Genomic DNA, 15,895 nt, shown 5'->3' with positions numbered 1-15,895 from the left:
AAAAATTCTGGACCCAGGGTTGAATGAGCTGGAAGCCCAGAGGAGCAGAAAGAAACTGCCAAGCCAAAAGAAAAAATGTTTAATTTAAGGCATGTTCACAACCTAAAGTGAACGGTGTTTAGTGAGGCCAGATCTGCCTCTGGCCTATGCTTGAGGTGTCTTTCGTTACCCTGAGCTGATTTCTGTTGCCTACGAGCGCTGAACATTCTCGTAAATGTTAAGAGAGGAATTGTGGGCACTTGCTGCTGGGTCTTCGGCAGGATTCACGTCTTGGAGACTGGCATAAGTAATAAAATAGGCATTCTGAAAAAAAAGAAAAGCAGATTGAGGATGCAGAGAGGAGATAGGAAGAGAGAATGCAACAATATTTCCATTCAATTCTCAGTGCAGGAAGGGTCTCAGCGACCAGATAATTTTATTTATTTATTGGGATTTATGAACCGCCTTTATGAAGAGTTTCACCTAGGGTGGCTGCTCCAGGTCATCAGGATCAGGTTGAGCTGGACCTGGTTTTTTACCACCGCCTTCCCACGTTAGAAACTACGTATCCTTAGGAACAAATGGGGGCATAAAACTAGGCATACAAAAAAAGGAAGTCCAAATCTCCCGTAAGGACAGAACAAAACACAAAAAAGGCGGAAGACAACCAAAACAGACCAAAAACAAGGGAGTTAGAGAGGAGATGGGGACTTGGAATGAATGAAGTCAGAATGAGAAAGTGAAGGAAGAGACCGGCTAGAGGAGAATTGGAAGCTGAGAGAGAAGGTTCCCTCAAAAACCCAGAAGTTTTTTAGCTTTTTCAGTTTTGTCTCACGAATATCTTGGAGGAATACCTATAAACGTCAGACTCAGGACCCCTGAGGAAGGCCTGCTGGCCGAAACACGGACCGTGTAGGGTCCTATTAAACTTTTCTGGCGCTCTAACTCCCTTGTTTTTGGTCTGTTTTGGTTGTCTTCGGCATAAAACCAGGACCAGCTTAACCTGTTCCAAATAGCCTGTAACCATCTAGCAAATTAGTTAAAATACATTTTCCTGCATCTACTGCTAGGATCATATGCGAATGCATACCCTGATTCAGTTCGTTTTCAACCCCCTCCAAGTGTATGCAGGGAGGCAGTGCCTTAGCGAGGGTGCCTGACACCCGGGGCGGGTCGCCGCTGCGCACCCCCCCCCCCCCGGGTGCAGGGCACGGTGCCCCCCCTCTGGAGCGCCCCCCCCCCCCCCCCCCCGAAACGCACCCTACCTTGCAGCGGGGGGCAGGCGGGAGGGCCGAGCCGCCCCCAGTGCACGTCACTGGGAGCTGCGTCAACTCTGCTGCTTCCTTGCTTTCTCTGTTTACTTTACTTCCTGTTCCGGGGCAGAAAGAGCAGAGAACCAGCGAGCTGACCCCCCCCCCCCCCCCCAGCGTGTGCACCCAGGGCGGACCGCCCCACCGCCCCCCCCCCCTTCCTACGCCACTGCAGGGAGGGAATGATTGAAGCCAAGGTCAATGAAGCCTCTAATTTCTACCTGCAACACACAAGGTGATTTTGCAGACGTACACATCTTTCATATCTATCTGCTGTATAACGCGGAGGGAAGAGTGGCCTGAGAACCAGGGAAACCCAATTCAAATACCACAGCAGCTCCTTGTGATTTGGGGCAAGTCACGTAACCCTTTATTAACTCAGGTACAAACTTATATTGTGAGCCCTCCAGGGACAGAAAAATATGTACTGTAACTAAATGTACACTTATGGACTTGCTGATGGTATATAAGAAAATAAACAATAATAAAAACAACATCATCGTCTAGGCATGCATCGTTCAAAATAGCTCAGGCAATGAGAGCTGTGCACTGCCATTTGGAAGATTCCCTTTTTGATCCTAGGGGAGGAGGAGGAGGAGAACTGTGACCCTTATCTTAAGTGTGACACAGTGGCGTTCCTAGGGCGGCTGACACCCAGGGCAGATCATCGATGTCCCCCCCCCCCCCCCCCCCGGTGAAACGACACCTCCACCCAGTGAAACAACCCCCCCCAGGTGCATTTTTACCTGCTGGGGGGTACCGCGCGCCTGTCGGGTTCGCTCGTTCCATGCTCCCTCTGCCCCGGAACAGGAAGTAACCTGTTCTGGGGCAGAGGGAGCACGGCACGAGCGAAGCCGACAGGCGCGTGGCACCCCCCCCCCCCCCCAGCAGCGTGCACCCGGGGAGGATCGCACCCACCGCCCCCCCCTAGGAACGCCACTAGTGTGACATCTACAGATATGCCAAAGTCACACACATTTAGACTCCTTCTCCAGTTCACATGCCTAAATGTGTGTATCACATGTAGTTGCTCTGCTCCCTGCCCCCAAGGTTAAGCTCTTTTATTCCCTTCATATCTCCCACTCTCCAAACACCCCCCCCCCCCAGTTATGCTCTGTTTTTATCTCCCTGGTACACTCTCCAAACCCCCTCCCCCCCCCCCCCCCCCACAAGCCTCGCCTGTTTGGCCAACAGCATTGAGGATGCTTCTTCCGCCTGGCGCAGGCCTCTTTCCCCTCTGCCGCAGCCAGCCTGCCAGGAAGCAGAAGTTGCGTCAGAGGAGGCGGGCAGCCCAGCCGAGGAGAGGAGGCATGTGTCGAGTGGAAGAAGCATCTTCAACGGTACCGGCCAGAGAGGAGAGACTCACAGTGCACGTGGGGGAGGGGGCTTGGAAAATGACCCAGATACTGGACCGGGGGGAGGGGGAGCAAACACACAGCAGGAGGTAGGGAAGCGAAGGGACAATTGCTGGACCCAGGGGGAAGGGGACAGCAAGAGGGCAGGAGAAAGGGAAGAGAGTGGGACAGATGCTGGCCACTGGCGTGAGGGAGGGAACAGGAAGGAAAGAAAGAAAGAGATGGGGTGGTGGGACAGGGTCAGGAAGGAAGGAAAAGGAATCCTGGCTTGGGGAAAGGAGGAATGATGCCCCTGTGGAAGCAGGACAATAGGGAAGGAAAATAGATGCTGGCTCCTGGTGGAGGGGGTGGTGTTAGAGGAGGTGGGGGGGGGGGATGGGGACAGGAGGGAAGGAAGAAAGATGGAGAGATGCTGGCCCCAGAGGTAGAGGTGGGGGTGGTGTGAGGGAGGGGAGAAGCTTAACATGGGATGGGATAAGGACAAGGGTAATTTTGGGAATGGGGAGGGAGGAGAGAGATGGTGGAGGCTATTATTAAGAATAAAATTGCAGAGCATATACAAAAACATGGACTGATGAGACAAAGTCAGCACGGATTTAGTGAAGGGAAGTCTTGCCTCACCAATCTAATGCATTTTTTTGAGGGGGTAAGCAAACATGTGGACAATGGGGAGCCGGTTGATATTGTATATCTGGATTTTCAGAAGGCGTTTGACAAAGTGCCGCACGAAAGACTCCTGAAGAAATTGCAGAGTCATGGAATCGGAGGTAGGGTATTATTATGGATTAAGAACTGGTTGAAAGATAGGAAGCAGAGAGTAGGATTGCGTGGCCAGTATTCTCAGTGGAGGAGGGTAGTTAGTGGGGTCCCGCAGGGGTCTGTGCTGGGTCCGTTGCTTTTTAATGTATTTATAAATGACCTAGAGATGGGAATAACTAGTGAGGTAATTAAATTCGCCGATGACACAAAATTATTCAGGGTCGTCAAGTCGCAGGAGGAATGTGAACGATTACAGGAGGACCTTGCGAGACTGGGAGAATGGGCGTGCAAGTGGCAGATGAAGTTCAATGTTGACAAGTGCAAAGTGATGCATGTGGGTAAGAGGAACCCGAATTATAGCTACGTCTTGCAAGGTTCCGCGTTAGGAGTTACGGATCAAGAAAGGGATCTGGGTGTCGTCGTCGATGATACGCTGAAACCTTCTGCTCAGTGTGCTGCTGCGGCTAGGAAAGCGAATAGAATGTTGGGTGTTATTAGGAAGGGTATGGAGTCCAGGTGTGCGGATGTTATAATGCCGTTGTATCGCTCCATGGTGCGACCGCACCTGGAGTATTGTGTTCAGTACTGGTCTCCGTATCTCAAAAAAGATATAGTAGAATTGGAAAAGGTACAGCGAAGGGCGACGAAAATGATAGTGGGGATGGGACGACTTTCCTATGAAGAGAGGCTGAGAAGGCTAGGGCTTTTCAGCTTGGAGAAGAGACGGCTGAGGGGAGATATGATAGAAGTGTATAAAATAATGAGTGGAATGGATCGGGTGGATGTGAAGCGACTGTTCACGCTATCCAAAAATACTAGGACTAGAGGGCATGAGTTGAAGCTACAGTGTGGTAAATTTAAAATGAATCGGAGAAAATTTTTCTTCACCCAACGTGTAATTAGACTCTGGAATTCATTGCCGGAGAACGTGGTACGGGCGGTTAGCTTGACGGAGTTTAAAAAGGGGTTAGATAGATTCCTAAAGGACAAGTCCATAGACCGCTATTAAATGGACTGGAAAAATTCCTCATTTTTAGGTATAACTTGTCTGGAATGTTTTTACGTTTGGGGAGCGTGCCAGGTGCCCTTGACCTGGATTGGCCACTGTCGGTGACAGGATGCTGGGCTAGATGGACCTTTGGTCTTTCCCAGTATGGCACTACTTATGTACTTATGTACTTATAAGTACACAGAAGAGAGATGGTGAATAGGGCAAGAATATGGACACAGAGAAGGGAAATGCTCAACATAGCAGGAGGATAGGGGCAGGGACACAGAAGGAAGATAAATGAGCGACAGGGAGAGAGAAATGTCCTGGCAAGAGAGTTAAGAGAATAAAGCAGAAACTAGACAACAAAGTTAGAAAATAATTTTATTTTCTATTTATTGATAAATATGTCAGTTAGTGGAATGTATATATCCTAGAGCTGGTTTAAGACATGCCTGTGGCCCACGAGAAAAACCTCACTCAATGGCCTTCAATCTGGCACTGCAGTGGTAAATCTCCAGCACTGGGATGGACCACCCTTGGTGTCTCTGCACCTAGCAGCCAGGTTCTGTACCATGATTGCAGGGCTTCAGAAGGCAAGCTGATACATGACCCCCCCAGTGCAGGACCATCACTGCAATGGCTGGACTCCTAAGTCTGCTCCTAAGAGAGCTAGAAGTATACAAGAGCAAGAGAAAACTGTTGGCTGAAAAACAAAGCATTTAACAGAGAAGCATCAAACACATTTGTTTTCTACACTGTTATTTTACTTTCAATTTCTTGAATTTTTGTTCTAGAGAAAAATAAATTGTTTTCCCGGTCACCTTAGTATGGTGTGTTTGACTAATTTCTTTGTCGATTTTGCTATGCTTTCATTCTTTGTTTTCTTTATTCCATTTAAGTTTTCTCCCTCTTTTTCTTGTCTTTCCCTGTTTGTTCATCTATAGTTCTTAGGGCTGTTTACTCTGGGGAAGCCTGAATGGAAGTGGAAAGATTGAAGAGGCAGGTTTTAGCAATGGTGGTGGTGAGGAGGAGGAGGATGTACGGTGCCCAACCGGCTCCTGTTTATGCAGACATGTTTAACCCACTGCTTGTTAGGAAAATTGAGATGCAAGTGAGCCGTGGAGCAAAGCCGTGACCGGCTCAGCCTGTCCTGACATATGGAACCAGTTCTCATCCCAGCACAGTGGCGCTCAATCTGTTCCTTGGCCAATCTCACGCACTGCTCAGATTTTTAGAACATACCTTATGAATATGCAAGAGATATATTTGTCTACATTAGGGGTAATATCCTATAAAGAGGGTGCCAAGAATGAACATATACAAGCAGATTACTGGCATATATCATGTATGTGTGCAGTGGCGTAGGAAGGGGGGGCGGTGGGGTGGTCCGCCCCGGGTGCACGCCGCTGGGGGGTGTCGGTGCCTCGCTGGTTCCTTGCTCTCTCTGCCCCAGAACAGGTTACTTCCTGTTCCGGGGCAGAGACAGCAAGGAACCAGCGAGGCGCCGACACCCCCCCAGCGGCGTGCTCTCGGCGGATTGGCCCTCCCACCCGCCCCTCACTGCCTTCCAGGTATGTTCTCGCGGGCGGGGCGGGGGGTGTTGCGCTACGGAGGGTGCGTCGCGCTGCACCCGGGGGGGGGGTGCGCAGCGGCGACCCGCCCCGGGTGTCAGCTGCCCTCGCGACGCCACTGTATGTGTGTACATACACGTATTAATGCCAGTAATCTATAAAATGGTGTCTAAGGGCCCTATTTACTAAGGTGAGTTAACATTTTTAATGTGCCCACAATTAGCACATGCACTGTGTAGGTGCCTATAGGGATATTGTAGGCACGTACATGGTTAACGTGCGTACATGGATAACGCACGTCAAAAATGCTAACACACCTATAATGTGGCTTAGTAAACAGGGCCCTAAATGTGATAGTGTGTAGTTGGAAGTGGGCACCAAGGCTGAGTGTGGGCAGGGCGCATAGCTGTGTATTTATTTGTTACATTTATACCCCACATTTTCCCACCTATTTGCAGGCTCAATGTGGCTTACAAAGTACCATAAAGGCGTTTGCCATTTCGGTTAATAACAAATACAAGAGTGTGTTGTGGTCAGATGAGATAGAGGTGAATCAGGCGTCATGGGTCAAGGGAAAGAGGATAGTAACTTGACCAGTACGATCTTTGATTGTGTTGTGTTGCAGGGTGTGGGGATTTATGTTGGATCGTTGGGATAAGCTTTTTTGAAGAGGTGGGTTTTTAATGACTTCCTGAAATTTAGGTGGCCATGTATTGTTTTCACAGCATACAGGAGTCCATTCCATAGTTGTGCGCTTATGTAGGAGAAGCTAGATGCATAGTATGTAGTGCATAGTGGGAGTCAACTCGTAATAAAGCATTTTTTTGGCTTGGGGAGTGCTTTTCCGAAGGAAATTCAGGCTGAAGCTAATTTTAAAGAATTTAAGATTTTAATAAAACTTTTTTCTTTAAACAAGCATTTGACATTGAGTTGGATGGGAAGGAGAGGATACATTAGCCCTTCTTGCTGAATATAAATTAGAAGTGGAGGGCACCTTCAATAAGATGACTAAATCCGATCTTGGAGGTTTCGTTAAAAACGGCCAAAAATCAAGTGGCGAACATAGTGATTTTTGAACCAGAAAAAGGCCTATCTTTTTGTTTTGAAAATGGCCATTTGCTAGATGTTTTGTGGACATTTGTGTTCAGTGACTTTGGGACCATTTTCAAAAAAAAAAAAAGTCAAAGGAAAAGATGCACAAAAACAAGCCATTGGGAAAATTGGGGAAGGGTGGGGGGCAGCATTCTTAGTAGGCTGGCTACACAGACATCCCAGCAGAGCAGTGGGGCACCCTAGGGGGCACTGCAGTGGACTTCATATAAAAGGTCCCAAGTACACATCTACACTTAGGGCACCGGGTGTATTAATTGACAGTCACCTCACGTTCGAGCCTCAGGTTTCCTCAGCAGTGAAAAAATCCTTCAAGTCTCTTTGGAAGCTGAGGAGAATCAGATCATATTCTTGCCAGTTCAATCCTTGGTTTTAACTCAGTTCAATTACTGCAATTCTGTCTATGCAGGATGTAAGGAGAGTGTCTTAAAAAGACCACAGATGGCCCAAAATACTGCAACTAGGCTTGTCCTCAAGGTGTCGCATTTTGATAGAGCCACTCCATTATTATGCAAACTGCACTAGTTGCCCATTAAAGCCAGGATTATTTTTAAATTATGTGTTTTTGTTTTCCAAATGTTATATGGCATGACACCGGACTATATGCAGCCCCTAATAACTATTCCCCTACACAATACAACTTCTGGTTCTAGGGACTACATTAGACTTCATTTTCCAGTTTCTAAGAGAGTGCGTTATAAGTCAGTTCACTCTGCTGACTTTAGATATCAGGGTGCTAAGTGGTGGAATTCACTGCTGTGGCAGAACAGTGTGTTTTAGGCCTGCAAACTGTCTGTTAATTCTGAAATGCATTTCTCTAGTTTGGCCAGCAAGTGGTACATGTTTTATGTTAAACCTGTTATAGGAAAGTGAATGCCATCTTTTAATTTCACTCAGTGAAGAAGTGAATCTACAGTATTGTCAGCAGTATACTTTTAAAACTTGTTGACTGGGCTCTGATTGGCCTGGAGTTTGAAATTACCCAGCAGTTGCTGGCTGTTGCTTCAGTTTCAGCCCGGGAGAAGAGAGAGGGAGAGCTCTTTGCTGAAGCCCTGTAATAAAACAGTTATATTTGATAACTGGTGAGCAGCTATATGTCCTGATTTCCCCAGGTACTTTCTAGGAAATAAACAAATGTTTAGTTAGGGGGTATTTTACCAAAGCTCAGGACGAGTTATCTGCAGCCAGGCCCATTTTATTCCTATGAGCCCTGCTGCAGATAACTTGAGTTAAGCTGTAGTAAAAGACCCCCTTAGTGTTTTAATTGATCCATATCTCAGTTACCTGTTATTGTTTGCTGATTGCACTTCTTTTGGTTCATTGTTCAATTTTAAAAAAAAAACATAATTGTTTGTTCACCCTGCCTGTCTGGACTGATAAAGAATCCTGGTGGTCTGTGTGTTGGGTCTGTGAGTGCTTTCTGGGAATTGTGGGACCACTGAGAGTGTGGCCCCAGTAACCTAGAAATCACTGGGGATAATCTGAGAGGGGGAGACTCGCCCAGTCGGTGGGAGGAAGATGCTAGTGTAGAGCACAGGTGGCAGGTGCAGGCAGACCTGAGCTGTGCCAGGAATAGACACTCTAAGTGGCCACAGGGTAACCCCAGGAGGGTGCCTAGGTGTTTTGTGACAACTGCCAATGGCAATCAAGGGTCAGCCTGATTACTTGGAATTTTGTAAAAGACTAAAAACTCTCCTCTTTGAGAGGTTTCTATCCATTGATGGAGTATCTTAGATTGCAACTGGCCATCAGTGGCCTATATTTGATAGTGGAGTGGAGGAGTGGCCTAGTGGTTAGGGTGGTGGACTTTGGTCCTGAGGAACTGAGTTCAATTCCCACTTCAGGCACAGGCAGCTCCTTGTGACTCTGGGCAAGTCACTTAACCCTCCATTGCCCCATGTAAGCCACATTGAGCCTGCCATGAGTGGGAAAGCACAGGGTACAAATGTAACAAAAAAAAATAAATAGTTTGTTTATGGCTTTGTAAACCTTGTCTGTTGTTTATTTACTGTTAGCCATATTGAACTCAAGTATGTTCAGGATAATGTGGGATATAAATGTCAAAATAAATAAATCTCACCGTTACCCCCTTAAATTGCATGGTGAGCCCGCCAAACCCCACCAAAAGCCTACTGTATCCAACTGTACACCATTATAACAGCCCTTTTGTCTGCAGGTGTCACCTATATGTGGGTACAGTAGGTTTTTGGTGGGTTTTGGAGGACTCACACTTGCCAGCACAAATGTAACAGTTAGAGTGGGATATAGGCCTGGGCTCCCTTCTCCACAGTTCACTGCACCAACCAGTAGGCTACTGCAGGGACCTGCATGCTGCTTTAATAAGACTGGCCATAACATCTGAAGCTGGTATGTACTGTTTCTTTCACATCTTTGGGGGCTGCGAGGGGGGCATCTTTTTGTGACTGAGTTGTAACTGAAACAGATCTAGATCAAAATGTCTAGCTTTTAGCCCTGGATGTTTTTTTGCTTTGGTCCATTGTGGCAGAAAAACGTCCACGTTTTGGAAGCCCAACACTCCTCCCCCCCCCCCCCCCCCCCCCCCCGACATGCTCCCTTGTGAGTTGGACGCACTACAGACAAACTACATAGAAAACATCTTAAAAATGGGTTTCAAAAATAGCGATTTGGATGTTTTGGACAATTTAATAATTTAAGTATTTATTATACATTTGAAAACTATATATGCCTGTATGTTTGAGTATATGTATTTTTACATGTATGGATTTTATACGTATGTGTATGTATATGTATGTATATATGTATGTATGTATATATATGTATATTTGTATATATATTATAGCATTTCTGCAATACTAATAATAATTTTTTTATAAAAAAATTTTTTATTAATTTTTTAATTCTACATGGAATTTATGTTTATCACACATTTAACGTTCTACATTTATTTTACTTTTGTTCTGCATGTTTGTTATATTACCACTAGCCGTTAAGCCCGTAAAAACGGGCGGGTATTGGAATGTTTTTTTCCCCAAGGCCCCCCTCCCGTTGCAGCTGCAAAGCCCCTGCCATCCTCCTTCCCTGCCAGCTCCAAGGCCCCCTCTGTCCCTCCCTCCCAGCTCCAAGGCTCCAGTCCTCCCCCCTTCCCAGCTGCAAGGCCCCCTGCCCTCCCTCCCTCCCAGTTCCAAGGCCCCAGGCCCTCCCCCCAGCTCCCAAGGCCCCCTGCCCTCCCTCCCTCCCAGTTCCAAGGCCCCAGGCCCTCCCCCCCAGCTCCCAAGGCCCCCTTCCCTCCCGCCCTCCCAGTTCCAAGGGCCCCTGCTCTCCCTCACAACTGTAACAGCCCCCCTGCCCTCCAGCTCCAAGGCTCCAGTCCTCCCCCCTTCCCAGCTGCAAGGCCCCCCGCCCTCCCTCCCAGTTCCAAGGCCCCAGGCCCCCCCAGCTCCCAAGGCCCCCCCAGCTCCCTCCCTCCCAGTTCCAAGGCCCCCTGCTCTCCCTCACAACTGTAAGGGCCCCCCTGCCCTCCCTCCCAGCTCCAAGGCTCCAGTCCTCCCCCCTTCCCAGCTGCAAGGCCCCCCGCCCTCCCTCCCTCCCTCCCAGTTCCAAGGCCCCCCCAGCTCCCAAGGCCCCCTTCCCTCCCTCCCTCCCAGCTCCAAGGCCCCCCTCCTTCTGAGACGTCCCATGTCCCCTCCCCCCCCAAGGTAGCCGCTACCGCCCCCCCCCCCACGCCGGAGTCGCCACCACCCCCCCCCCTTCACCCGGCCCGGGCCCTCTCTTCGTTATTCAACTTACAGCAGCGCCGAAACAGCAGCAAGCAGCAGCTCCCATTGGCCTTCCTTCACTGCCTGTGCCTCGCCCTCGTGTGACGTCACGTCGGCGAGGGCGGGGCACAGGCAGGGAAGGAAGGCCGACGGGAGCTGAAGCTGAGCTGCTTGCTGCTGTTTCGGCGCTGCTGTAAGTTCAATAACGAAGAGAGGGCCCGGGCCGGGTGAAGGGGGGGTGGTGGCGACTCCGGGGGTGGGGGGGGCGGTAGCGGCTACCTTGGGGGGGGGGAGCGGTAGCGACATCAGCGGTTCCCTCCCTCCCCTTCAGCGCAGTTTCCCTCTCTGTCCCGCCCCCCTTCCCCCATCATCACGTCTTGACGCGGGGGCGGGACAGAGAGGGAAGTCTCTACTGCGCATTTGCAGGTGAGTCGGTCACTTGCCATTTATAGGTTTGATTGTTTGGTTTTATTTCATAGACTCCTGAAGAAGGCGTCTGTAGCGCCAAAACACGGCTGTGTTGAGTCGAGTGTATATTTAAATAAAGAGATTGTTCCTATCTACGTCGCCTACTGGTGTTGCTCAAGAGCCTACTCCTCCTACTCCCCCTTTCCTCAGATTGGACAAAAACTGTCCATCTGCTGCTTTGTGCCACTTCTTGGACATTTTTCTGTTTTGAAAATGAGCCCCATGGTGCATTATAGGTAGTCTTAATTATGGTTTTTTTTTAATTATTTTGGAGAGGCTGATTTCTTGAATGAGTGTTTTAGGCTTTCCTGTTAAATCTGATGGAGTTCTTTTTAATTATTTTCAATATTTTTTTTTTATTGCAAACCGCTTAGATCTGTATTAGTTGAGGGGCATATCAAGTTTTAATAAAACTAATAAATTACAGATTACTAGAATTTACACCCAATATTTTTTAGCAATCTAGGCAGGAGCATTTACATCAGCTCTGTGGTTGGTGTAAGTGGTCGCGCCTAACTTTAGAGGAGACTCCCAATAGGCGCCTTCTTGGCGTCTAAAATTAGGTGCTCTTATATAGGATTATTTTATCTATTTATTTATAAATCACAATTGGGAAACACCCAAACCTAAATATTATAAATTCTATAATTTAGGTTTGGGTGTTTCCCAATTGTGATTTAGAGTATTTTCTAACAAGTTGTAGGGAATATGGCGCAAAGTTGGAATAGTGGGAAACGATTCTCAGCAGATGAAAGATCCAGCATACTACAAGCTCCCACACTTTCCCAATTAGGATCAGACGTGGGTTTTGAACATGAGTGGTTTGAATTATTGGGGGAGTTTAAGGAATCAATTAGATTAGAACTGCACAGTGCTACGCTCGTGGATTATTGCAAGAAAGAAATTATACCACGAGGATTACGAATGACCAATGCTCCTAAATTATTTCCTGATGACACTGAGTTTGTAACGCAATGGAACAGCATTCTTAACCACTGCTCTTTAGACTTAATGTTGTTACTTATTCAAACCATTCAACATAAACTGACACAAGACAGACCGAAATTAGAAGATAAATTAGACCAAATGAAATCTTTGGCAGAATATGATAAGTGTAAGGAGGAATTTGATCTGAAACTTGACAGATTTAAAAAAGAAATCAAAACTACCAAATTTAAAAAGATCCAGCGGGACCAGAAGGATTACAGTGAGGGATATGTCTATAGTTGGCAGAAACCCAAAAATATGGAACAAACAGTTGAGAAAGGTAAGAGAGTGGGTTTTCAATTTTCTACTTCATCTAGTGGTGAAGAAGAAAGAATGGATCAAACGGAGGGGGAACGAACTCGAGGAGTAACCACCAGACGTTACAATCAGCGAGGGCGGACGAATTGGAGAACCAGAAATCGAGGAGAGTCGAATTACAGGGGAGGTATGAGAACACGACGACGGGACGACTCGCTGTGATCAACCTATCTAAGTATACTTTAACATCGGTTGAAGAATCGGTATTGGCTCGTGGACTATCTTTTGTTCCTACCTCTAAACATTTACCCTTTCAATTCCGTTCGGAGTTTGAAAAGTTTATTCGATATCTTCAATTGAAGATCTTTTTTAAGGATTCTCAAGACTCTATACAAGGTTTTTCTGACTGTGCAGTAAAAAGCAAATGGGTTCCCCCTGGTCCTCTCAATCCGGCAATAGCGATTTTCAAACAACTAGTGTTAAAGGACGTGGCAACAATGGAAACAACTCAGTACCATAATAAGATTAACATGACTAAAGAGGAATTTAAAGCGATACAAAAACTCAAAAGTGATAGTACTATCGTTATTAGAAAAGCCGACAAGGGAGGAGCGGTGGTGGTATTAGATAGGGATTACTATATAAATGAAATTCAACAACAACTGTCAGATAGTAAAACATATAAAAAGTTAAGTCAAGATCTTACTTATGAGTTATTAATTAAATTACAAGAAATAACGAAGGAAGCTGAGAGGGAAGGTTTTTTGACTAAAAAAGAAAGACAATTTCTTTGTCCCTTACATCCAGTGATTCCTATCTTGTATACGGTCCCTAAAATCCATAAAAACCTCCCCTCTCCTCCGGGGAGACCCATTGTTTCCTCTAGAAATTCTCTATTGGAAAGAGCCTGTAAATATACGGATAGTTTCCTTAGACCTTTGGTTCAGAATATACCAGCTTACATCAGAGACACTTCTCACTTTTTGCAAATACTATCGGGTTTAAACATTGAAGAGGAGACATTGTTAGTCACTTTGGATGTTCATTCACTCTATACATCAATACCCCAAAGTGAAGCCGGTAAGGCAGTTGAAATTGCATTAAAGAACCGTCCACGTCCACATACAGTACCCACCGAATTTATATTACGATTGGTTGAGATGGCTTTGTTCAATAATCATTTCATTTTTGATAATGATCTGTATTTACAAATCTCGGGTATAGCAATGGGAGCTTCGTTTGCTCCTTCAATAGCTAATATCTTTATGGGTCAATATGAAGAACAATTTGTCTATACGGCACAAGGATATACCAAAGTTAAATACTGGGGTAGATATATTGACGATGTCTTCCTTCTCTGGCAAGGTTCACAGGGTGAACTGGAAGAGTTTGTAACTTGTTTAAATAGATGTCATGCAACAATCAAATTTGAAAGCAATTGTCAATTAGAGTCTATTAATTTTTTGGACGTACTTATCAAGAAAGACTTTAGATCTTTGAGAACAAATGTGTTTGTCAAAAGTACGGACAGAAATTCATTGCTCAGGTTTGATAGCATGCATCCTTATCATCTTAAACAAAGTTTACCGTTTTCCCAGTTCCTTCGCTACCGAAGAATTTGCGATACGGTGGAGCAATATGAGGAATCCTCCAAAAAACTGCAGAGGAAATTTAAAGAAAGAGGCTATCCTGATAAATTAATTAAACATTCTTACAAACGTGCTCTGCATAACCATAGAGAATTTCTGTTATCTCCTAAAGTACAGGATGATGGAGGTGTACAACAACAAGGGGATTCAAAAGTTACTGCTTGTGTGTTAAAATACACTAATCGCTCATCACAAATCACCACAATTTTGAGAAAACATTGGAATATAATGGCTACACAACCAGCATTTTATGACCATCATTTAATGATGTCCTTTTCACGTAATAGAAACCTGCAAGATCAGTTTAGTTATGCTGATGTTTGGACACAAAAGCAACATGTAGCAGGACGTCATCAAAAATGTGGGCACTGTTCGATCTGTGCAATTACAAAGGAAGGTTCAGTTTTTACTTCTACAACTGGCAAAACTTTCCAACTAAGATGCAATACCACATGTGAGTCTGTCAATGTGATCTATGTTTTTTGGTGCCCATGTGGATTGATGTATGTGGGTCACACTATACGTCAGTTTAAAACTAGGGTGATTGAACACCGACACTGTGTGACCAAACTAAAGTTGGAAGCACCGATGACACGGCATTGTATTCAATTCCAACATCAGTTTGATCAATTAACATGTATGGTCATTGACCAAGTCAATTTGGGTAAGAGAGGGGGGGATATTAAAACCATTCTATGGAGAAAAGAACAGTTTTGGATTTATTCATTACAAACAGTAGAACCTAAAGGTTTGAATCGTAATATCGAATGGAACGCCTACTTTTAAAGCTTATTGGCTATTTTATAGTTGAAGCGATTTGATTGGAGTATTCTTAAAGATGGGGCGTTCCATTTTAACAACAGTGACGCGGCGGAGCTTTATATTTCCGGCCAGCGATTTCCTTCTTTGCGCCATTTGATTAGTTTAATATGTGAGTCTGTTCGGTTTTTCAAGGTCCTAAGCAGGATCCGAGATATATTTTCCTGAAGCAGCCAGACTGTGGCGAAACAAGGCGCACTTGTCGGAATGAAGAACAAGATACAGTATTGGTAATATCGAATGAAAAACAAGATACAGTATTGTTAATATGACATGGAACTGAAAGTAGGACATGAAGGATGTTCTAACTATTGAACTGAACTGAACATTTAAGCAGCGGCTCCACTGGACTTCCATCAGCTAGAACTGCATGTCGCCTATGAGTCCTGAATTCACAAATAATCAGATAAGTGATTGTTGGACTGTTTAAATTAACAGGAGACCAAGTAGAAGGCATGTTTCCTTATGGAAGAGCACTATAATATAATAACAATTACAAGATAGGTGTTTATGCTTAGGTTTCTATGGGGGAGTACTAGTGGGGTGCTGATTTATAGGGGGAGGTGCACCGCTTTTGACTCTTTTGTTAGTGGAGGGAGTGAGGAGTTTTTGGACCAGCTGGTTTTCTCAATTTAGTTTGAGTTTTTTCAGCTGGTGTTTTTCTCCGCATCTCCCTACCAGAACCAGTGATAGTAATTTACTCCTCATTTGAATGGTGAATCAAGCTCTATGAGCAGTTGGTTTCCAGGAGGTGGTTTGAGGTTCTTTTGGTAATTATAGATGATCTATCTTGATTGATGATTTTAGAGTCAAAGGGGTGACACATCTTCTTTTTAGTGAGTTCTCCAAACTATTTTGATTTATAGAATCTATTTATTTATGACATATATATCCCGCATTAG

The 15,895-nt window shown here is 45.7% G+C and overlaps 1 protein-coding gene across 2 annotated transcripts in view; it reads right to left on the bottom strand.

Annotated features, from left to right (window-relative positions):
• Positions 1–68: 68 nt before the first annotated feature.
• Positions 69–15,895, bottom strand: part of LOC115457848 (Fc receptor-like protein 3) — a 100,315-nt gene continuing 84,488 nt past the window's right edge. The window contains exon 15 of one of the 2 annotated variants that reach the window (XM_030187501.1): positions 69–303. In XM_030187501.1, coding sequence (XP_030043361.1) covers positions 190–303 — 114 coding nt within the window. In that variant the 3' untranslated portion in view covers positions 69–189. The remainder of the gene's footprint in view (positions 304–15,895) is intronic. The other variant, XM_030187502.1, reaches the window with a different exon arrangement.

This window comes from Microcaecilia unicolor, chromosome 14 (genome assembly GCF_901765095.1).
Source record: "Microcaecilia unicolor chromosome 14, aMicUni1.1, whole genome shotgun sequence".
Taxonomy (NCBI): domain Eukaryota; kingdom Metazoa; phylum Chordata; class Amphibia; order Gymnophiona; family Siphonopidae; genus Microcaecilia; species Microcaecilia unicolor.
Note: the sequence above shows the minus strand (reverse complement) of the source record. Positions and strands in the feature narration are given on the sequence as shown.